This window comes from Mastigoproctus giganteus, chromosome 7 (genome assembly GCF_048544385.1).
Source record: "Mastigoproctus giganteus isolate SK-2022 chromosome 7, ASM4854438v1, whole genome shotgun sequence".
Lineage (NCBI taxonomy): Eukaryota > Metazoa > Arthropoda > Arachnida > Uropygi > Thelyphonidae > Mastigoproctus > Mastigoproctus giganteus.
This window is the reverse complement of record NC_143581.1, coordinates 6,927,999-6,953,754: the sequence shown is the minus strand read 5'-3', so window position 1 is coordinate 6,953,754 and position 25,756 is coordinate 6,927,999. Positions and strand designations below refer to the sequence as shown.

At 39.9% G+C, this 25,756-nt stretch overlaps 1 protein-coding gene across 1 annotated transcript in view; it reads left to right on the top strand.

The window, feature by feature from the left end:
• Positions 1-25,756, top strand: part of LOC150082462 (piezo-type mechanosensitive ion channel component-like) — an 861,219-nt gene that overhangs the window by 586,600 nt on the left and 248,863 nt on the right. Inside the window, 2 exon segments of the mRNA XM_090377768.1 lie at positions 4,229-4,384; positions 18,471-18,648. Of these exon segments, the coding sequence (XP_090233894.1) occupies positions 4,229-4,384; positions 18,471-18,648 (334 nt within the window).

Genomic DNA, 25,756 nt, shown 5'->3' with positions numbered 1-25,756 from the left:
GAAAATATAGTAAGTATTAAATTACATATGTTATGATTGTTACCCAATTTTTGGCGTAATATCGTAAATATTATAATTAGTATTATTATTTTTTAGGCTTAAAAAAATAAATAAATTCCACTAAAACCGCTAATTTACAAACATTCTTTCTGTACCTTGAAATACTTTTGTTTAAAGGACTGTCTGAGAAGTAAATAATAATAATAATAAAGATTATCCTGTATACAAAGGCGCCTCCGTAGCCAGGTGGGCAGGAGCAGCAGTGCATAGCACACGCTTCTTGATTAGACTGGAGTTCGAGCCCGTGAGCCACCAAATATGGAGGATGCGGAAAGGTCAGAGAGTGACCACCACATATCCCCAGAGCAATATGGCCTTAGTTGCTAATGCTCCTAAAAAAAAAAAAAAATAAATAACAAAAAAAACCTGTATACAATGAAATAATCACTTTATTCTTGCTGGCAAAATTCCTGTATCATTGACAAATTCCCATGAGCTGCCTGGCAGCCTGTCTGTACTGCTCAGAGAACTTCATATCAGACTGCTCAGTTACTTTTAGATCTTTTTCATTTTCTACTACCCTGAGGGTGACACAATACAGATGTATGACACAATTATGTTAATCTGGGATAACTGCTAGCCACATATAGAATCATTTTTCAATGTTAAAATTCAATTGCTATTTCTCAGCCTATCTAATCATGCAGTTTTGTCCTGCAATTTGAAGAAGTGAAGCCTTTACCTTTGATCCCCCCCTCACTAATGTTGTTGCCCTTCTCTACATCCATTCCAAAGTGCTACCATCTTAAAATGAGGCCCCTCGATGTTGGGCACCTGTACGTGGTGAGGGGACCTTCCAGTGATGTTGCTGGTCTTCCAGATTAGCATCACTGGGATCCAACGCCCATACCTTGGTTACAAGGTTACATCGTTGGAATCCGGCATGTGCAGCTGTGCACCGCCACCCGCAGAAATTCAGAAAGGGGGGGGGGGGATCATGGTGGTTGAGGGGGCCCAGCCCTGATACACCACTTTAGCCCCTGCTTCGACAAGGCGGGTGGTCCCGGACTGGCCCAACTGGGATAAATCGGCGGGTGGTTCTTACTGCTCGGATCAACTGCATTCCAATAAGTCTCCCTCCCTTTGGTCCTGAGACCGGATCAAGGCTTATTGGAAATGTGGATATGGTGCTCCTAAGCGAACTTGGCGTCCCATTTGTGTGCGCAGAACCTGCTAGTTCACGAGTGGACTTCCCCTTATAGGGCTCTGTGGTGGGTGAGGTACTTAGGGCATCAGAAATTTATCTTACTCTTATGAGTATTATAAATTCTAATTCTTCTGGGGCCCTAACAAGGCCCCCTACCTAATCGAGATGATAGCACGGATAACACCTCCGTAAAAAGATCCAGAACTGAGGACACACCACTATCAGTGACGCCACTCTTCCTTATTCTCCATTCCACCTGAGAGCAGTCATTCGGAAAGATGTCACCCTTCTCTATCCAGAAAGGATTAGAAGGGTTGGCAGGTTCACCAAAATCCGTTAAACGACTGCATTCTGGTGACCTTTTGGTTGAAGCTTCCAGCACAAAACAAGCGGCAAAAATCTTGAACTCTATATCCATAGGGGAAATACCTATCACCGTAACCCCCCAAAAAACTCTGAATTCTTCACAAAGTGTTATATCAGAGTGGGACCTTCTTCACGTCTCTGAAGAAGAGATCTGCTCTGAATTAAAAGACCAAGGAGTGACAGGCACCTCCGTAGCCACGTGAGCAGGAGTGGCAGTGCGTAGTACACGCTTCTTGATTAGACTGGGGTTCAAGCCCGTGACCACCAAATACGGAGGATGCGGAAAGGTCAGGGAATGACCACCGCATATTCCCGGAGCAATATGGCCTTAGTTGCTAATGCTCCTAAAAACCAAATAACAACAACCAAGGAGTGACAGCTGTCAAGAGAATATCAATACGAAAGGATGGGAATCTCGTCCCTACCCGAGTTCTTATCCTCACATTCAACACCCCACGGCCTCCAAGTTCCATCAAGGCAGGCTATCTAAACTGCCCAGTGAGGATTTACATTCTAAACCCACTGAGGTGTTTTAGATGCCAAAAATATGGCCACTCACAAACATCTTGCTGTGGTAACCCTGCCTGTGCTCGATGTGGTGCTCAAAACCATGCTCAGCCTCAAATCCGACCTGTGTCAACTGCCAAGGAGAGCACCCTGCCTCAAATCCGACCTGTGTCAACTGCCAAGGAGAGCACCCTGCCTCAAATCCGACCTGTGTCAACTGCCAAGGAGAGCACCCTGCCTATTCTAGAGCATGCCAGTGGTGGAAGGTTGAAAAAGAAATCCAAAAATTAAAAATAGAGCTGAATATCTCCTACCAAGAGGCCAGAAAACGTATCCAACCAATAAATAGCGGGAAACCTTCTTATGCCCAGAAAGTTTCTGCTAAGTGCACTATCGGTACACAAACTGAGATGACCATACCATCTAGAGAGTCATTCACTCAGATTGCGTGCTATTTATTGAGTTCAGAAAAGCCCACCAAAAAAACAGTCAGGTGCTATTCCTATATCCATACCTCCTAGTGCTCCACCAATACCAAAATCAAGGGGTAAAGAAAAGCCAAAAAGATCAGAAGAGCCACCTGTAATATCAGAAACAATGGATGTAGAGGATGATTGGAGGTTTTGGATGATTGAATATCGGATGATTGTTTTCTACATCAGCATGTTTGGGAGGCAACTAGAGGGAGTAATATTAAGAGGGAATAATACTCTTGATCTGATTATCAGTAGTGATTCTTCATGCGCTAAAAATCTGGAGATAAAGGAACCACTTGGTGGCAGTGATCACAGTGTGCTAAAGTGGGATTTACTCAGAGGTAACCACCATCAGGGGTAAAGGGAAGGGTTATTGCTTTCGTAAAGGTGACTACGATGGTCTGAGACAGTATTTAAATTCTATACAGTGGGACCAACTGATGATGTTACCAACAGCAGATTCAAAATGGGAAGCATTCAAAGAACTTATCTTGGAAGCTACTAGGCTTTACATACCAACTAAGAAATATTGTTTAAGGTTTAGGCCTAAATGGATGTCAGATGGACTAATGAGACATATGGCAGAGAAGAAAAATGCTTGGGATACATATGTTAATTAATGGGTGACATGGAAGCCTATGATAGATATGAGCTGGTCTGTAACCAAGTCGCAAAGGAGATTAGGTAGGCAAAGGCAGATTATGAGAAATCCTTGGCAAAGGATGCAAAGAAAAACAGAAAAGAGTTCTTTTCCTATGTAAACTCTAGAAGGAAAGGGATGAATCAGATTGGTCCACTGGATATTGATGGTTCAACAGTTGAGGATTTTGCTCAGGTGGCTAACAAAGTAAATGAGTAGTTTGCATCTACATTCACACATGAGAAGTTATTCAGGAAGGGGAATGCCAGAGGTGAAGTAAACTCTGGCAGTGAGCTAGATGATTTTGTAATAACTGAGAGGAAAGTGGAGCAGAAATTGTTGAGGATAAATATAAAAAAGGCATATGGGGTGGATGGGATCTATCCAGTTATATTAAAGGAAGTAAGCAAACCCATAATAATAAAATCCATTAAATTTCGAATGCCAATTAAATAGAAATTTAACAGTGCCGTCTCTGACGGGCACCAGGTTCAAATTTTTGTGAAATATCACCAACAGAGATGTAATCCACTACAATAAAATAAACCAAAAATAGACTGACCATTATGCCCCATGTCAACAGAGGACCACAAGGCCAATAATGGTCAGGGAATCGTTGCATTTCAATCACTAGACAAAGCACCACAAAGGCGAGTCGATCGAAAGATCAGTCCACCACCCGAACACCAGATTGAACCACCAATGCAGAGGACTTGAAAAAAGTAATACTGCTGGTATTATGTTTATTTATTTTTTAATTCTTATTCTAATTTATTTTTATATTTCAAGCATCATGTAGAGGAATATGCTTTTTGCTGCCTCTGATGTTTGCTTTACCTTTCTATTTTATTTTTATTATGAAAGATTGTTTCCAATTATTTCAAATGTTATTCAAATATATGTATAATTTTATATATATATATATATATATATATATATATATAAAACACAGCTTTCTTCATTAATGTGAGAGTAAAATGAGACTAAAAAAAATTAAACTAGATTGCATATTAAACATTTTGTTTTTTCCAGTTAATTAGTAAGACAATCAAAAGCAACTTGAAACCTATTGAAGAACCTAGGAGAGGATCAAGTGAAGATGATGACGTGGGAGAATCAAGTCAACAGTCCCCCATTGTTAGTGCTGACCGCTCACGCCTTTCTCGCTTTCTTTCATTATCCTCTCAGGTACGAATTGTTTACTTTGTTGATAAATGGTGTCTTTCTAGAGAATGACTAAGTACTTACAAATTTTAGTATTTTTAAATATAAGTTGTCAACCTGTTAGTATTAGTAGTGGCAATTGATGCCACTACTAATAGGTTAAAACAGGTTACATAAAACAAGTTACATAAAAGCAAGCATACAGCATCAGTGAAAAAAAAATTAAATAAATAAATAAAAATAAATTTTCTTAAGTTAAATTTTCTTCCTTAAATTGTTTCAATCTGCTCATTTCCACAATACCAAATGGAAGTTTGTTGTGACAATCAACTACTCATTGGCTGAAAGCAATTTCCAAACATCTGTTCTACAATCATCCTTCTTCAATTTAAATTTATGCTTACTCATGTGTGTTATCTGAGCAATAGGAAGGGTGCTATTACCATTTAGCTTTTGTGCAAAAGCTGACTCCACTTGGAAGCAACCAACAGAAGTGACAACACATGGTCTTGTAGGATAGACATAAGTGTCTATAAATGTTGGAGAATGTAATATTTCTGAGGGGTCAGTACTGACCAACCTCCATGAACCTGTCTTGCATAAACAGAGGAAATCTCAGTTTTCTAGTTGAAGTAAACAGACCTAATAGACCTAAATATATAGGCAGAAAAAGAATCTTTGGTCATTTCAAAGGTTAAATTAACCTTTGCTTCTTGCTGCTTTGCATTCTTGCTGGATGCCAAGAATGCCTACACCTCTTCAGAAATAGTGCAGGTTCTCTCTCTGGGGGGGGGGGGAGATGGAAACAGCATAGGTCACCACTGCCCAAATAATTCTTGTCTCAAAAATTTAAAACTGGCTGTAAAGGAACACAAGGTGCCTTGCTTCTTCATGAAAATACTCCTGTACAGCACTCATAATGCAAATACTGCCCAGAGAGATTGCTGATTCCAGAAATGTCAGGATTACTAAGAATAAAAGCAGGTTAATGTATACCTCTGTGCACACTGGTTCAAGTTCAGTAAACAAATTTGATGAATTTGAAGTACTAGTTAAGACCTCCAAATGGAGGTCTTAACTAGTACTTCATGAGACCTCCAAAAAGTTAAGAGTCCAAATGGATTAACAACTAATGAAATCGAATTCATCCTCACTAACAGAAGATATATCGTGAATGATGTTACCGTCCTGAATAAGGTAAATGTTGGAAGTGATCACAGAATGGTAAGATGTACACTTGATATAGATGTAGGAAAGGAAAGGAAAAAACTGACTCGAATAAATAATACAAAGGTCTTTGAAATAACAGAGGAGGAGAAAAAGCAGTATGTACTGGAACTTAAAAACAAGTTTGAGCTTCTGCAGACTGCTCAGGACCAAGATATCGACGAGGAATATTACAACTTTCTGAAAGTGATAAAGCCCAAGAAACCTATAGGGAAACAGAAATCCAAAGAAGAAAAAATTAGTCAAGAAACACCAAAGACGACAAATGAAGAGCAAGAAAAACACTGACAGGGAGAAAATTGAGTATACTGAGTTATGCAAAGCCATTAGAAAGAGACTCAGAGAGGACATAAGAAGATTTAACACAAGAAAAGTAGAACAAGCATTAAGGGAAAACAAAGGATTTAAATCAGCAGCCATGAGCAGGAACACAGAAAGACAAATGATACTGAAACTGAAGAATAGTGACGGTGTACTTATAAACAGCAGAGAAGGCATAATTCAAATAGCAGAAGACTACTATAGAGAATTATACAAGGAGCGAGGGAATGATACCAGCAGTGGGGAAGATGGATTGCAAAGTAGCAACACACACACAACATACCCGATATTCTTCCTGATGAGGTAGAACATGCATTGAAGAAAATGAAGAATCGGAAAGCCCCAGGGGAAGATGAAGTTACTGTAGAGTTGTTAAAATTGGGAGGAAGAGACATAACACAAAAACTGGCAAGGCTCTTCACAAAGTGCATTAGAAAAGGTGTGATGCCTAAGCAGTGGAATAATGCAATCATAGTTTTGCTACATAAGAAAGGAGATAAATCAGAAATTGCAAATTATAGACCAATTAGCTTGTTATCCCATATCTACAAGTTGTTCACAAGGGTCATTACTAACAGATTAGAAAGAATACTTGATGAGAATCAACCGAAAGAGCAAGCTGGCTTTAGGACAGGATTCTCAACTATGGATCACCTTCACGTAATATCACAGCTAATGGAGAAAGCAAATGAATATAAAACACCATTATGCCTGGCATTCGTGGATTATGAAAAGGCATTTGACTCTATACAGCATAAGGCAATGTTTCGGGCACTGGAAAGACAAGGCATAGATACTCCATATATTATGATTTTGAAGAAAATATATGAGAGTGCTACATCCTTTATTAGACTAGATAAGGACAGTAGCAAATTTAAAATCGAGAAAGGAGTTCGACAAGGAGACACAATATCTCCGAAGCTGTTTACTGCTGCCCTTGAGGAAGCTTTCAGAAGATTAGACTGGTCGCAGAAAGGAGTCAATGTGAACGGAGAGTATCTAAACCATTTACGATTTGCAGATGATATTGTGGTTATAAGCCACGATCCCAAAGAATTAGAGGAAAATCTTAATCAGTTATGCACAGTTAGTAAGGATTTTGGACTAAAGATGAATATGGCTAAAACAAAAGTAATGATGAACAAGTATGCCACGGAAAGGGAAATAATGATTGAAGGAGCAGTAATTGAAAAGGTGGAGTCATATACTTATCTGGGACAAGTTATTAGCTGTAATAATGATAAATGGCTGGAAGTCAAGAGAAGAATAAATTTTGGATGGATAGCATTCAGGAAATATAGTCACATACTGAAGAGCAATATCCCAGTTTGTCTGAAACGTAAAATAATGAATCAATGTATACTCCCCACCATGACTTATGGAAGTGAAACTTGTGCACTCACCAAAAGAATGGAAGAGAAGCTAAGAACTACACAGTGAAGAATGGAACGAATTATATTGGGAATCAGACTGTTAGATAAGAAGAGAAACACATGGATTAGGCAGCAAACTCAAGTAAAGGACATTCTTATCAAAACTAAAGAACTAAAATGGTCTTGGGCAGGACACATAGCTCGAAGACATGATGACAGATGGACTAAGAAAATAACAGAATAGTACCCAAGAGGAGCTAGAAGAAAACCTGGAAGACAAAGGCGGAGATGGATAGATGAAATTCATGAGTTTTTGAGTAGTAAATGGATGGCCAGTGCTCAAAACAGAAGGAACTGGAAAGTTGCTGGAGAGGCCTTCATCCTGCAGTGGATTGAAAATGGCTGATGATGATGATGACTGAAGAAATCTAAGAATATTTAAAAAATATTGTAAAAAAAATAGCTCATGAAATCCTAGGCAAAAAGAAAAGCCAAGGACCTGGATTAAGAGAAAGTATGAGCTGCTGTAGAGGAAAATAAACTTGCATATCAGAAATGGCTGGGTGATAGGAATGATGCATGTTGAAAAGAAGAAAATAGCCAATCGGTTTGTAGTAGAAGCAAAAAATGAAGAATGGGAAAGGAAATGCGTGACTATTAATAGCAAATTGGCTTCAAGCCATCTGCAGAATCGTGGAAGATCCTTAGAAAGACTTGAGAAAACAGAATAAACACAATGCTGGTTTGCAATTAATACCTTAATTGCAAACTGGATGAAGTACTATGCAGGACTTTTAAAAGAAGACCGGGAAGAGTTCAAGACAGAGGAGGATTTCGGTGCAGAAGACTCGGGCTTAAAAGTTTCTGTTAGGGAAGTGAAAGTCTTGCTGAAGGAAGGAAGGAAGGAAGGAATGAATGGCAAATCACCTGGACCTGGAAGAGTTTATATGGAACTTCTGAAATTTGGAGGAAGAGGAGTGGCTGTTCTGAATTTTTTTTTTTTTTTTTTTTGTTAGTTGTTGGTGCATTGGCTTCTGTTGGCCATATTGCACCTCCGAAGGTTTTTTCATTTTCTACTCCGATCCAAGCCTAAGGTGGGATTCGAACCCACAACCTTTGGGTTGCCAGGCAGGCACTTTACCCACCCGTCTAGCCCGGTCGGCATTCTGATAAAACTGTTAAATGGTATACTGAGAGGAGAAGAAATACTGAAAGAAAAATGACAACAGGATATATTACATCAATTTATAAGAAGGGCAAGTGGAAAACCTGTTCAAATTACAGAGGAATATGCATCCTGAACCTGCTGTTAAAGATTCTTGGAAAATGAATCAGGAACCATTTATAAGCCTGAATCGAGGTGTCAGAAGAATAAAGTGGTGTTTTTCAGCCATATGGTCATGCATACACCATATCTCAATAGTATGACAGATCCTTGAAAAATGCCAATTGAAAGGAAAAGAAATCTTTGATTTTCATTGATTTTGAAAAGCCGTATGATGACAGTGTTCCAAGAAAACTCTTATGGGAAGCACAGAAAGAGGCAAATATTGATGGATAACTGATTAATTATTAAAGCAATTTACAGGAATAATAGATGCAGAAATAAAGTAGCATCAGCTTTGTCACCTGAATTCCACACTTCAAAATACTTATTACAAGGTTGTTGCATGTCATCAACACTTTTCAAAATTTATATCGACATCTGCCTAAGATCTTGGTCAAAAAAATGCAATAAAATGGGATTGCAGATCAATAAGAACATCTATATTCACAATTTACTTTTTGCAGACTATCAGGTGGTGATAGTACAAGACTTCGAAGAGGCAGACTATGCATGTCGTCAATTGTTTGAGGAATATAAACAATGGGGTCTATAAATCAATTTTAGCAAGACTAAAATGTTGTCTTCAGGATCAGGACACAATTCTAAATATTGCAGGTTTTAAAATCAAACAAGTCGATAAATTCAAATATTTGGGATCAATCTTACAAAGTGATGTATCATCCCAAGCAGAAGTCAATAAGAGAATTGCAGACAGCAGAAAAGGCTATTGGCATGTTAAATGCTATTCTGTGGAACAGAAATGTCCTAAATAAAACAAAGAAACTTATATTTCAAAACGATTGTACAAAGTCTTCTATTGCATGGAGCAGAAACCTGGACATTGAATAGGCGAGTGCAAAACAAATTGCTCTCCACATAAATGGATTTTTGGAGACACTCAGCAAGAACTTATAGAAGAGACAGAAAATGGAAGAAGACATAAGAGAGAACATGGAAGGGAAAAAAAAAATTTATTGGCACTATCAAAGAAAAGTGTTTAAGATGGTATGGACATTAGCATTAGCATTAGTAGAGGCATTTGATGCAAGAAAGCAAGCTTATGCAGCATCAGCCAAAAAAAAAAACCCACTTCCACTTCACCCCTCTGTTCGTTCAAAATACCTGTCCAGCTGAGCCTTAAACTTATTTAGGCTATCAACCTCCACCACAAGGGATGGCAGTCTGTTCCACCAACCAACCACCCGCTGGCTAAAGGCAAATTTCCGCACGTCTATCCTACATCTGTCTTTCCTCAATTTGAATTTATGCCCTCTCAGGTGATTTTTCTGAGCTAGAGGAAGAATCCCATCAGCATTGAGCATGCTTAAACCATTCAAGGCTTTATACACCTCTATCAGATCACCTCGCTGGTGCCTAGTCTCCAGACACTGTAATTTGCAAAACTTAAGCCTTTCTTCGTAAGAGCACCCCTTTGTTCCATTCACTAATCTTGTTGCCCTTCTCTGTACTCGTTCCAGCAGCTCTACATCCTTCTTGAAATGAGGCCTCCAGACCTGTATACAGTACTCTAGGTATGGCCTGACCATTGCCTTGTACAATGGAATAATCACCTCCTTATTCCTGCTGGAAAAATTCCTGTATATCATTGACAATACTCCATGAGCTACTCTTGCAGCCCGTCTGCACTGCTCAGAGAACTTCATATCTGCCTGCACAATCACCCCCAAGTCCCTTTCATTCCCTGCCACTGTCAGTGTAGTACCACAGAGTTGATACGTTGCTCTGGGGTTGCTGTTTCCCATGTGTAGTACTTTACATTTGTCAATGTTAAACTTCATTTGCCACCTCTCAGCCCATCTGCTCAACCTTTCCAGATCCTGTTGCAGCAGTGTAGTGTCAGTAGTGTCCTTGACAACCCTGCCAACCTTTGTATCATCTGCAAACTTGGACATTAAGCTTGATATACCATCATCAATATCATTTATAAATACAGAAAACAATAATGGACCCAACACTGAGCCCTGAGGGACTCCACTAATAACATTAGTCCACGATGAGCAGTGTCCATTGATTACCACTCTCTGTCTTCTCCCCCTCAACTACCCCTTTATCCATAGCAGCAATTTGCCTCCAATGTCACACTGCTCCAATTTGTGTAGCAATCTTCCATGTGCAACAGTATCAAAAGCCTTTCTAAGATCCAAGTATATAATATCAAAGTTATTCCCTGCATCCAGTTCTTTTGTGACTGCATCATAGTATCCAATCAAGTTGGTCAGGCAAGACTTCCCCTTAACAAAACCATGCTGTGTCTGAGCCATAACTGAAGTCTTGTCTAAATGATCCTGCAGTGCTTCTTTAACCAGCGCCTCCATTAATTTTCCTGGAACAGAAGTTAAGCTCACAGGTCTATAATTACCTGTGTCAGCCTTTGATCCTCCTTTGTGAATTGGGGTCACATTTGCACATTTCCAGTCTATGGGTACCTCCCCTGAGTCCAAGGAAGCTCTCATAATTATGGCTAAGGGTTTGCTTACTTCCTTTGCTGCCTCCTTTAATATAACTGGATAGATCCCATCCACCCCGGGTGCCTTTCTTGTGTTTATCTTCAACAGTTTCTCCTCCACTTTACTCCCAGTTATTTCAAGATTCTGTAGCTTACTGCTAGAGTTGAATACACCTCTGGCATTCCCCTTGCTGAATAACTGCTCATGTGTGAACGTCGATGCAAAATATTCATTTAGTTTGTTAGCTACCTGAGCAGGATCATCAACAGTTGACCCATCAATATCAAGTGGACCAATCTGATTCATCCCCTTCCTTCTAGAGTTTACATAAGTAAAGAACACTTTGCTGTTTTTCTTTGCATCCCTTGCCAAGGATTTCTCGTAATCTGCCTTCGCCTGCCTAACCTCCTTTGTAACTTGGTTGCATATCAACTTGTATCTATCATAGGCTTCTGTGTCATGTGTTAATTTGTAAGTATCCCATGCATTTTTCTTCTCTGCCATATGCCTCATTAGTTCATCTGACATCCATTTTGGCCACCTTGAACAATATTTCTTAGTTGGTATGTAAAGCCTAGTAGCTTCCAAGATACGTTCTTTGAATGCTTCCCATTTTGAATTTGCTGTTGGTAACATCATCAGTTGGTCCCACTGTATAGAATTTAAATACTATCTCAGTCCATCGTAGTCGCCTTTACGGAAGCAGTAACCCTTCCCTTTACCCCTAATGGTAGTTACCTCTTTCAGTAAATCCCACTTCAGCACGCTGTGATCACTGCCACCTAGTGGTTCATTTATCTGCAGATTCTTAATGCATGAAGAATCACTGCTGATAATCAAATCAAGAGTATTACTCCCTCTAGTTGCCTTCCGAACATGCTGATGTAGAAAACAGTCATCCAATAAATCCACAAAAGCCCTGCTAGTGTGTGAGTGACGAACCCACAAATTCCAGTCAATATCTGGGAAATTAAAATCTCGCATTATAAGACTCTCTGATTTACTGGCCCACTCTATTTCCCTGTACAGTTCCTTATTATACTCATCAGAGTCATTAGGCCTATAGCACACTCCTACTCTCAATTTTGATCTCCCAATGCTTATGTCACACCAAACTGACTCAACACTGCACTGTCCAGCGATGTCGACTGGCTTCACTTCCTTGGTTTTTATGTGTTTCTTAACTAATAGCATAACCCCTCCCCCCTTCCTATCCTGTCTATCCTTTCTGTAGACGTTGTACTCCCCAAATTGCAGTTCTGCATCCCTTATATCTGTGTGACACCACGTCTCTGATATCCCAACAATATCTGCCTTTGATGTTTTGAGCAATACCTCAAATTCATCAAATTTATTTACTAAACTCCTAGCATTGGTGTACACGCAAGTATACCTGCACCTGTTTCTATTCTTAGCTACCCTAACACAACCCATGTGTTTATTTGTACCGCAATGGCTCCCAGCAGTCTCTGAAATACCATGCATCTTGTTTTTCAGGCTTCTGCTCAATCTAATAGAAGCAGTGCGAGAATCTCTTTCACCTGTGCCAGTGGCTACTGTCAATCTATTGGTCTTTGTCTCCCCCCAAGCTAGCAGTTTTCCGACCCACCTAACACTGCCTCGATAGCATCAGCAAATATTCTTGCACCCTTTCTATTTAAGTGTATCCCATCCCTGTGGAAGCAATCTCTCCTGTTAACAAGTACAGTCCAGGCTGAAAAAAATTCTACCCCTTGAGCCTTGCACAATCTTTCCAGGGCCGAATTGATCGACAAGGCTCTCATTTTATACTCCCTCCTATCGTGTCTGGGCAGAATTGCAGACACTTTCAAATTCAACCCTAATTCTCGGCTTTTGTAATTCTCGACATGTAAAATGAATGCAAGAAACTAGATATCCAAAGGCTATCCTGGAATGGATACTTCCTGGAAGAAGGAGAAGAGGAAGACCTAGGTGGACATGGATGGATGGAGTACAGGAGTGCATGGCAGCCCGAGGCTTCACCGACCAAAGACAACTTGAACCACACTTTATCGCGGGAAAAAATTCTTACCTCCAGATCAGAACACTTTGATCACTGCCACCTGGTTCCTTTATCTGTAAATTCTTAAGGCATAAATTAATAATCACTACTGATAATCAGATCAAGAGTGTTACTCCCTCTTGATTCCTCTCTATCATGCTACTTTAGAAATCAATCATCCAGTAAATCTGCAAAATCCTTGCTAGTGTGCGAGTGACGAAACCACAAGTTCCAGTCTATATGTGGAAAGTTAAAATCCCCCATTATAGGATCCTCTGATTTACTGGCCTACTCTGTTTCTCTGTATAATTGTTCATTGTACTCATCAGAGTTATTAGGCCTATAACAAACTCCTACCGTCATTTTTGCTTTTCCGGCGCTTATGTCACACCACACTGACTCAACATTGCACTGTCCATCTATGTCAACTGGATGCTTGTCCTTAGATTTTGTTATTTTTTTTAACTAACAGCATAACTCCTTCTCCCTTCGTATCCTGTCAATCCGTTCTGTACACCTTGTACTCCACAAATTCTAATTCTGCATTCCTTGTATCTGAGTGGCACCATGCCTCTGATATCTCAAAATTATCTGCCTTGGATGTCTTAACCACACTTCAAATTCATCAAATTTATTTACTATACTCCTAGCATTGGTATGCATGCACCTGTTCTTACTCTTAGTTACTCTAACCTAGCCCATGTATTTACTTGTTTCATAACCCCCAGCAGTTCCTGAAATCCCCAGCAACTGGCTTTCCTGGCTGCTGCTTATTCCAGTAGATTTGAAAAAACCATTTCCATCTCTGCCTGTAGCTACTGTTAATCTATTAGTCTGTGAATCCTCCCAAGTTAAGCAGTTTTCCAAACTGTTGAAGTTATAAATAAAAAAGGCACCTGTGGCAGATGGAATCTCTCCAGTTATATTCGAAGAGAGTAAGCAAACCCTTAGCCATATTTATGAGTGCTTCCTTAAATTCAGGGAAGGTTCCTTGAACTGGAGATGTACAAATATATCCCCAATTCCCAAAGCAGGAGCAACATGTGACAAAAATAATTATAGTCCTCCTAGTTTAACTTCTGTTCCGTGGAAAATAATGCAGTCACTTGTTAAAGAAGTGATGCAGGATCAGCTAGACAAGACTGCAGTAATAGTTCAGACAGAGCATGGGTATGTTAAGGGGAAGTCTTGTCTGACCAATTTGATTGAATACTATGATGGTGTCAAAAAATAATTTTGATATTATTATTAGCATATGGTGCAAGGAAGCCTAAGGCTTATGCTGCACCAGCCAAAAAAAAAAAAAAAAAAAAAATCTGAATTACAGAGAGAGAGAGAGAAAGAGAGAACGAACAAGAATCAGAAGGGAATCACCAAGAAAAAGAAGAATGATGATATCCAGCTTGGGACCCTGGGTGTGCCAAGCCCATACTCACCAGATGTGAGCCCCTGGGGTTATTATATACTTGAATTTCAGGAAAGCTTTTGATACTGTTGCGCACGGAGACTGCTGCACAAATTGGAGTGGTATGACGTTCTGGGAGAGTTGCTGCAATAGATAAAGGGATGTTTGAGTGAGAGATGGCATAGAGTGGTAATAAATGGACATTGATGTTCGTGGAATAATATTATTAGTAGAGTCCCCCAGGGTTCGGTGTTGGGCTTGTTGTTGTTTTGTGTATTTAGCATTAGCATTAGCATTAGCAGAGGCATATGATGCAAGAAAGCAAGCTTATTCAGCATCAGCCAAAAAAAAACAAAAAAAAAAAAAAAAAAAAAAAAACCCACTCCCATTTCACCCCTCCGTTCGTTCGAAATACCTGTCCAGTTGAGCTTTAAATTTGTTTAGGCTATCAACTTCAACAACAAGTGATGGAAGTCGGTTCCACCAACCAACCACCCACTGGCCAAAGGCAAATTTCCGCACATCTATCCGACATCCGTCCTTCCTCAATTTGAATTTATGCCCTCTGAGGTGATTATTCTGAGAAAGATGAAGAATCCCATTGGCATTGAGCATGCTCAAACCATTCAAAGTCTTATACACCTCTATCAGATCACCTCGCCGGTGCCTAGTCTCCAGACTCTGTAATTTGCAAAACTTAAGCCTTTCTTCGTAAGAGCAACCCTTTGTTCCATTTACTAATCTTGTTGCCCTTCTCTGTACCCGTTCCAGCAGCTCTACATCCTTCTTGAAATGAGGCCTCCAGACCTGTATACAGTACTCAAGATGTGGCCTTACCATTGCCTTATACAAGGGAATAATCACCTCCTCATCCCTGCTAGAAAAATTCCTCTTTATCATTGACAAGACACCATGAGCTACTCTTGCAGCTCGTCTGCACTGCTCAGAGAACTTCATATCTGCCTGCACAATTACCCCCAGGTCCTTTTCATTCTCCACCACTGTCAGTGTAGTACCGCAGAGTTGATACGTTGATCTGGGGTTACTGTTTCCCATATGCAGCACTTTACATTTGTCGATGTTAAACCTCATTTGCCACCTCTCAGCCCATCTGTTCAACCTGTCCAGATCCTGTTGCAGCAGCATAGCGTCAGTATTGTCCTTAACGACCCTGCCAACCTTTGTATCATCTGCAAACTTGGACATTAAACTTGATATCCCATCATCAATATCATTCATAAACACCGAAAACAACAACGGACCCAACACTGAACCTTGAGGAACTCCACTAATAACATTAGTCCACGTTGAGCAGTGTCCATTGATTACCACTCTCTGTCTTCTGCCACTCAACCATCCCCTTATCCATAGCAGCAATTTGCCTCCAATGCCACACTGCTCCAATTTGTGCAGCAGTCTTCCATGTGCAACAGTATCAAAAGCCTTTCTAAGATCCAAATATATAATATCAAAGTTATTCCCTGCATCCAGTTCTTTTGTGACTACATCATAGTATCCAATCAAATTGGTCAGGCAAGACCTGCCCTTAACAAAACCATGCTGCGTCTGAGCTATAACTGAATTCTTGTCTAGATGATCCTGCAGTGCTTCTTTAACCAGTGCCTCCATTAATTTACCTGGAACAGAAGTTAAACTAACAGGTCTATAATTACTTGTGTCAGCCTTTGAACCTCCTTTGTGAATTGGGGTCACATTTGCACATCTCCAGTCCATAGGTACCTCCCCTGAGTCCAAGGAAGCTCTCATAATTATGGCTAAGGGTTTGCTTACTTCCTTTGCTGCCTCCTTTAATATAACTGGATAGATCCCATCCACCCCAGGTGCCTTTTTTATGTTTATCCTCAACAATCTCTCCTCCACTTTCCTCTCAGTTATTACAAAATCATCCAGCTCACTGCCAATGTTTACTTTACCTACATCATTCTCCTTCCTGAATAACTCCTCAATACAACAACTTCATCGATATCATTTATCAATGATATCGATGAAGGTATATATTCTCTGATTTACTGTACCACTCTATTTCCCTGTACAGTTTCTTATTATACTCATCAGAGTCATTAGGCCTATAACACACTCCTACTCTCAATTTTGATCTCCCAGTGCTTATGTCACACCAAACTGACTCGACACTGCATTGTCCAGTGATGTCGGCTGGCTGCATAACCAGCCAACATCACTGCATCACATTAATAGCATAACCCTTTAAGTGTATCCCATCCCTATAGAAGCAATCTCTCCTGTTAGCAAGCACAGACTATGCTGAAAAAAATTTGACCCCGCGAGCCTTGAGAAATCTCTCCAGAGCCGATTTGATTGAAAAGGGTCTCATCATATACTCATACTCCCTTCTATCATGTCTGTGCAGAATTGCAGATACTTTCAAATTTAAACCTAACGGGTGACTTTTTTTTTTTTCCCAGCATTGAACTATACTTTGTTAAGTAAATCTGCAGCTCTCTTACTCTTAAGGTCGTTAGTCCTAACATGTACAACAATATCACCTTTTGTCCCCCTAAAAGATGATAACTGGCCTACAATGTCATCAACTTTTGCCCCTGGCAGACATACCCTGGTCCTGTTCCACCTGTGCTATTTGCATAATATATTCTCCGTCTCCCTGACATAGTCACCAAGAATAACTATTTCCTGTGGGACCAGTGCATTCTGCCTTGGAGATTGTCGCTGTGTTGCCTGATGCTCAGGAGTGAGCTCTGGCATTGAGTTCAGCAGCCATGAGCTTGATGGGCCCCCTCATATTAATTTCTTCGAGGGCATATACCCTACACCTCAAACTGATAGATGCACATCAGAATGCTGAATTAGCACCTAATTTCTTCACAGTCTCTGCATCTAGTACACACACAAAGATATCCTCCTTGGCTAAATCATGTCCTGTTCTTGAAAGGTCTGGAAACATTTTACACATTTTTTTTAGCTGTGATGCTTTGGAGAATCGCCCCATTCAGTTCTCCCACTTGTCACAGCACTCTGGCTATTCGGTGATCGTTGCTTTGCTGCTCTAGTCTAGGTCATGATTCCGTTTAAGTATAATTTTATTAACAATCGAATTTAATACGATGAATAAATTTTACTGATTAATTGATAATACTGTACTAATCTAATATAGTGCTACATATTTTATCCCTTGTCGTTGAAGTTGATAGCCTAAATAAGTTTAAGGCTCAGCTGGACAGGTATTTTGAAAGAACAGAGGGGTGAAGTGGAAGTGGTTTTTTTTTTTTTTTTTTTGGCTGATGCTGTATAAGCTTGCTTTCTTGCATCAAATGCCTCTACTAATGCTAAAATGCTAATGCTAATGTGAAATTCTCACTGCACACAATTTAAAAACTGTCTGAGATTTCTAGTCACCCTTACAAAATGGTGACTGCAGCTCAAAAGTCTTGTTGCTCTTCTCACCGATCTTGTTGCAGTTCTCTGTACTCATTGCTGGAACGAGTACTGAGAAGGGCAGCAAGGCTGGCGTAGGGAACAAAGGGGGTGCTCTTATGAAGAAAGGCTTAAGTTCTGCAAGTTGCAGCATGCTGATTGAGGCCTTGAATGGTTTGAGCAGGCTGAATGCTGATAGGATACTTCTGCTTGCTCAGATTAAGAACCTGAGTGTGCATAGATTGAAATTGAGGAAAGACAGATATACAAAAGTGGTGTATGCTGCAAATATGCAAAATTCGTTTATTTCATTTATTTATTTTTTAATTATTAATTACGATTTTTCACGGAACACTTGTTCACATCTCATGGAACACACACTAGCGTTCCGTGGAACAGTTTGGGTAATGCTGCTGTAGACTTTAATTTACTATATGTAACCAAACTATACGTGTTGACATAAATACGATTACATAAATAAGTATAGAATAATGTAGATGTTAAAAATGAAATATTTGAAATTTAGAAAATTTCTTAATGCATATTTATTTATAGGCTTCTCAAAAGTCAGAAGGCACGGTAGGACGTGTTGGAACTGATAGCCAGCGAACAGTAGTGTCGTCTGTACCAACTGCGGAAACATTGACTCAAATTCCTTCTGTAAAAGAGGAGGTGGAAGATATTGGTTCAGATGAAGTTCATTTAGATGATATGGAAGAGCCACCTAAAGATGGTAACATTTCTTTCTTTATATTGAAAATGAATTTTATGACCATAATAACATTCTTTAGAATAAAGGGCATTACTGTAATTCTTTCAAAGAATTCTTTCTTCTTTAGAAATATCCATTGTGGATCATTTGCCATGTACTCTTTCTCCCTCGCGGCACCTCCGTAGCCAGGTGGGAAGGAGCAGCAGTGCGTAGCACACACTTCTTGATTAGACTGGGGTTCGAACCAGTCACCACCAAATACGGAGGATGCGGAAAGGTCAGGGAATGACCACTGCATATCCCGGAGCAATACGGCCTTAGTTGCTAATGCTCCTAAAAACCAAATAACAACAACTTTTTCTCCCTCAAAAAACACTACAAAAATATTCATGTCACTTTTTAACGAATGCCTATCTGAGAATAGTGTTCCCAGGTAGGCATTGGTCCACTCTTGACAGGTGAAGAGTGCTAAATTAAACTGTGGAAATACAGGGAATTTCAACTCATATCGATTCAGACTGCTTCAACGGTAAATTGTTACCCATATCACTTACAGCAGTCAGACCTTAATTTTAATTACTTAATGATTAAAATCGGACTACTCTCTTTTTGCATATGAAAAGGATAGTTTAAGACTATAAACCAAACCAGCAAAATTATATTTAAATTGAAAAGTTAAAATAACTTCCATGGTTTAAAGGGGCCTGTGTTTGCTCTGTGCCTTGCCAGCAAAATTTCCCAGTGTGTTACAGTCTATAATTGCAAAATATTGGAGAGTTGTCACATCAGTACAGAAGAAATGACAGTAATTGTCTGATGGGATGAGCAGAGTTACAAAGACTTGAAGATCTATAGTCAGAATTTGCCTCTTATTCTAAGGTACTGTTTTGGCTATTGCATGGTGGGTTGAAGCGTAAAATGATTGGTTAGTTAGTTATCAATAGCATAACATAGTGTTAGTGATGCATGGTGGGGAAGGTGATGTTTATATCAGGTTGAGGGGTAAGATGAGGTGTGTGGTGGTGTCAAAATCCTGTTTAAACATGGCTAGTCCACTCATGTTTCATTAACACTCTATGGATGATAATTTTTCCTAGCTTTTGATTAATTAAATATTTCAGTGGAGAACTCTGAATAATAATGGCGCCTCCATAGCCAGGTGGGAAGGGGCAGCAGTGTGTAGCATATGCTTCTTGATTAGACCAGGGTTCGAGCCAGGCATCATCAAATATGGAGGATGCAGAAAGGTCAGGGAATGACCACCGCATATCCCGGAGCAATATGGCCTTAGTTGCTAATGCTCCTAAAAACCAAACAACAAAACAACAAACTCTGAATAATGGCGACTTTTTATAACCTCATATTTTCTAAAACTGATCTAGCAAAGCACTGAATTTGATCTTGAGGTTCTGTGGTTCTTGGTCAGTGATTTTACTATAGTGGCATACCTTAATCTGGTGTATGTGTTATGCTTTTCAAAGTGAAAACGTTCTTTCCTGTAGAATTTTCATACTTTCCTGGCCTTACATTCCTAGACTATATTATTATTATTATTTATTTTATAAATTATATTTTACCGAACAGCAGAAAAATGACAAAATGAGTATATAATTGTTTTAAAAAATGAAAATAATTCTTAAAATACAAATTAAAAAAGTGGCAGATTAATGCAGTGTCATTAATATATAAAAATAAAATCTAATAGTGTTTAAAAATACATTTACCAGCCAATTAAGTTGATCTAACTCAAATGTAATATATTTGGTGACTCATTTCATGTCCACCTCTGTACCAGACTCTCATGCATAGTGTCGTATGAGTCTAGTACAGAAGTAAACTCTCATCACCAAGTCAGTCAACCTCTGCAATGCTCCACTTTTAAACTGTGAACTTTTGGTTTATTTATTTATTTTTTTTTTTTTTTTTAGGAGCATTAGCAACTAACGCCATATTGCTCCGGGATATACGGTGGTCATTGCCTGACCTTTCCGCATCTTCCGCATTTGGTGGTGACTGGCTCGAACCCCGGTCTAATCAAGAAGCATGTGCTACGCACTGCTGCTCCTTCCCACCTGGCTACGGAGGCATGTGAACTTTTGGTGATTTGATTTATTTTATTATTAGAATTGTCTGGTGATGATTGTGAAACTGATCATTTGGGCAATAACCAAATGGCATAAACATGTGAAATTTACCAACTGTGTGGTACTACACTCAGGGTAGTGGAGAATGAAAAAGCCCTGGGGGTAATTGTGAGTTAGATATGAAGTTTTCTGAGTAGTGCAGACAGGCTGCCAGAGCAGGTCATGGGATCTTGTCAGGCCACACCTTGAGTACTGCTTACAGGTCTGGAGGCCTCAATTTAGGAAGGGTGTGGAGTTGCTAGAAAGAGTATAGAGAAGGGTAAAGAGATTGGTGAGGGGAATAAAGGGATGCTCTTACCAAAAAAAGGCTTAAGTTCTGAATATTGCAGGGTCTGGAGACTAGGCACGTGCAAGGTGATCTGATGGTTTTTTTTTTTTTTTTTTTTATTGGCTAATGCTGTAAGCTTGCTTTCTTGCATCATATGCCTCTACTAATGTTAATTTTAAAAGTTATAGTAGTAATAGTGGTAGTAGAGGCATGTGATGCAATAAAGGAAACTTATGTAGCATCAGCCAAAGGGGGGAGGAACCCATTTCACACATCCATTCCCTCTAAAGGTTTGTGCAGTTCCTCCTTGAATTTATTTTAGATATCAACTTCCACAGCGACATATGGAAGTTTGTTCCAGCAAACATATACCTATTGGCTAAAGGCAAATTTCCAAATATCTATTCTACAACTGTTTCCTCAATTTGAATTTATGCTCCTGCGTCAGGTTCGTAATCTGAGCAAGAGGAAGAATCCTATCACAATTGAGCCTGCTCAACCCATTCAAGGCCTTGTACACCTCAATCAGATCACTTCCAAGGTGTCTAGTGTCCAGACAATGACATTTGTGGAACTTAAGCCATTCTTGCTAAGAAGTTCTTCCCTGTATTCGCTCAAGCAACTCTACATACTTCCTGAAATTAGGCCTCCAGAACTGTATGCAGTACTGAGGGCATCGCCTGACCATTGCCTTATACAAAAGGATAAGGGATAATCACCACCTTTTCCCTACTAACAAAATTTCTGTCTGCACTGTTCAGAATACATTATATCTGACTGCACAATTACTCTCCCAGATCTTTTTCATTTTCTACCACCCTAAATATACCATACAATTGGTACATTTCTCTGGGGTTACTTCTACGCATATGCAGCACTTTGCATTTGTCAATGTTAAATTTCAGTTGCCACTTCTCAGCCAATCTTTTTTTTTTTTTTAAATGAAAACGCCAAACACGAGAGGTGTTAGAACCTGTAGTCCTTAGTACCATGCTTGCATTGAAGGTTGAGAAGATAAAAGAAGATATTTTTTGATATTAGACTTGAATTCCTGTAGATTGTAATTTTCAGGAATATATGTATGAAGGAAGGTTGTTCCAGAAAACGGTGGTTGAAGAATACATGAGGAAGATGAAAAGTTGGTTCTGTGGGTTTGAAGTTGGACAGTAAATGGATGTTGGCTGGTGGCGGCACGTGTTCAGATTGTTTTGAAAGAGAGAGCAGGAATTATAGAAGCCAATTCAGAAGAACATTGCCCATGGAAGTATCTGTAGAAAAGGCATGCAGCAGAAACAGTATGTCTATGAGACAGAGAATGGAGAGACTCTGTTAGAGAGGAGTCATTAATTAACCTAACTGCCCTCTTCTGAATAGATTCTAGAAGCCTTAGAAAGGTTTTGGTGGCACTACCCCAGATGTGGGAACAATATTCCATGGTAGGGCTGATTTGCAATTTGTACAGAGTGAACAGCTGTTTGGAAGAAAAGTAACGTGTCCGCGATGAGCAGTGTCCATTGATTACCAGTCTCCGTCTTCTCCCACTCAACCATCCCTTTATCCATAGCAGCATTTACCTGCAATGCCACACTGCTCCAATTAGTTCAGCAGCCTTCCATGTGCAACAGTATCAAAAGCCTTTCTAAGATCCAAATATGTGCAAGGCTCAAGGGGTAGAATTTTTTTCAGCCTGCACTGTACTTGTTAACAGGAGAGATTGATTCTACAGGGATGGGATACACTTAAATAGAAAGGGTGCAAGAATATTTGCTGATGCTATCGAGGCAGTGTTAGGTGGGTCGGAAAACTGCTAGCTTGGGGGGAAACAATGACCAATAGATTGACAGTAGCCACAGGCAGATGTGAAAGAGATTCTTGCACAGCTTCTATTAGAATGAGCAGAAGCCTGAAAAACAAGATGCATGATATTTCAGAGACTGCTGGGAGCCATTGCGGTACAAGTAAACACATGGGTTGTGTTAGGGTAGCTAAGAATAGAAACAGGTGCAAGCATACTTGCGTGTACACCAATGCTAGGAGTTTAGTAAACAAATTTGATGAATTTGAGGTATTGCTCAAAACATCAAAGGCAGATATTGTTGGGATATCAGAGACGTGGTGTCACACATATATAAGGGATGCAGAACTGCAATTTGGCGAGTACAATGTCTACAGAAAGGATAGACAGGATACGAAGCGGGGAGGGGTTATGCTATTAGTCAAGAAACACATAAAAACCAAGGAAGTGAAGCCAGTCGACATCGCTGGACAGTGCAGTGTTGAGTCAGTTTGGTGTGACATAAGCATTGGGAGATCAAAATTGAGAGTAGGAGTGTGCTATAGGCCTAATGACTCTGATGAGTATAATAAGAAACTGTACAGGGAAATAGTGGGCCAGTAAATCAGAGAGTCTTATAATGGGAGATTTTAATTTCCCAGATATTGACTGGAATTTGGGAGCTGGTCACTCACACACAAGCAGGGCTTTTGTGGATTTATTGGATGATTGTTTTCTATATCAGCATGTTCAGGAGGCAACTACAGGGAGTAATACTCTTGATTTGATTATCAGTAGTGATTCTTCATGCATTAAGAATCTGCAGATAAATGAACCACTAGGTGGCAGTGATCACAGTGTGCTGAAGTGGGATTTACTCAAAGAGGTAACTACCATTAGGGGTAAAGGGAAGGGTTATTGCTTCCATAAAGGCGACTACGATGGACTGAGACTGTATTTAAATTCTATACAGTGGGACCAACTGATGATGTTACCAACAGCAAATTAAAAATGGGAAGCATTCAAAGAACTTATCTTGGAAGCTACTAGGCTTTACATACCAACTAAGAAATATTGTTCAAGGTTTAGGCCAAAATGGATGTCAGATGAACTAATGAGGCATATGGCAGAGAAGAAAAATGCATGGGATATTTACAAATTAACACATGACACAGAAGCCTATGATAGATACAAGTTGATATGCAACCAAGTTACAAAGGAGGTAAGGCAGATCACGAGAAATCCTTGGCAAGGGATGCAAAGAAAAACAGCAAAGAGTTCTTTACTTATGTAAACTCTAGAAGGAAGGGGATGAATCAGATTGGTCCACTTGATATATGGATGGGTCAACTGTTGATGATCCTGCTCAGGTAGCTAACAAACTAAATGAATATTTTGCATCGAAATTCACACATGAGGAGTTATTCAGCCAGGGGAATGCCAGAGGTGTATTCAACTCTAGCAGTAAGCTACAGAATCTTGAAATAACTGGGAGTAAAGTGGAGGAGAAATTGTTGAAGATAAACACAAGAAAGGCACCCGGGGTGGATGGGATCTATCCAGTTATATTAAAGGAGGCAGCAAAGGAAGTAAGCAAACCCTTAGCCATAATTATGAGAGCTTCTTTGGACTTAATATAGAGGTACCCATAGACTGGAAATGTGCAAATGTGACCCCAATTCACAAAGGAGGATCAAAGGCTGACACAAGTAATTATAGACCTGTGAGCTTAACTTCTGTTCCAGGAAAATTAATGGAGGCACTGGTTAAAGAAGCACTGCAGGATCATTTAGAAAAGACTTCAGTTATAGCTCGGACACAGCATGGTTTTGTTAAGGGGAAGTCTTGCCTGACCAATTTGATTGGATACTATGATGCAGTCACAAAAGAACTGGATGCAGGGAATAGCTTTGATATTATATACTTGGATCTTAGAAAGGCTTTTGATACTGTTGCACATGGAAGACTGCTACACAAATTGGAGCAGTGTGACATTGGAGGCAAATTGCTGCTATGGATAAAGGGGTGGTTGAGGGGGAGAAGACAGAGAGTGGTAATCAATGGACACTGCTCATCGTGGACTAATGTTATTAGTGGAGTCCCTCAGGGCTCAGTGTTGGGTCCATTATTGTTTTCTGTATTTATAAATGATATTGATGGTGGTATATCAAGCTTAATGTCGAAGTTTGCAGACGATACAAAGGTTGGCAGGGTTGTCAAGGACACTACTGACACTATGCTGCTGCAACAGGATCTGGAAAGGTTGAGCAGATGGGCTGAGAGGTGGCAAATGAAGTTTAACATTGACAAATGTAAAGTACTACACATGGGAAACAGCAAACCCAGAGCAACGTATCAACTCTGTGATACTACACTGACAGTGGTAGAGAATGAAAGGGACTTGGGGGTATTTGTGCAGGCAGATATGAAGTTCTCTGAGCAGTGCAGACGGGCTGCAAGAGTAGCTCATGGAGTATTGTCAATGATATACAGGAATTTTTCCAGCAGGGATAAGGAGGTGATTATTTTCTTGTATAAGGCAATGGTTAGGCCACACCTAGAGTACTGTATACAGGTCTGGAGGCCTCATTTCAAGAAGGATGTAGAGCTGCTGGAACGAGTACAGAGAAGGGCAACAAGATTAGTGAATGGAACAAAGGGGTGCTCTTACGAAGAAAGGCTTAAGTTTTGCAAATTACAGTGTCTGGAGACTAGGCACCAGCAAGGTGATCTGATAGAGGTGTATAAAGCCTTGAATGGTTTGAGCATGCTCAATGCTGATGGAATTCTTCCTCTTGCTCAGAATAATCACCTGAGAGGGCATAAATTCAAATTGAGGAAAGACAGATGTAGGATAGACGTGCAGAAATTTGTCTTTAGCCAGCGGGTGGTTGGTTGGTTGGTGGAACAGACTTCCATCCCTTGTCGTGGAGGTTGATAGCC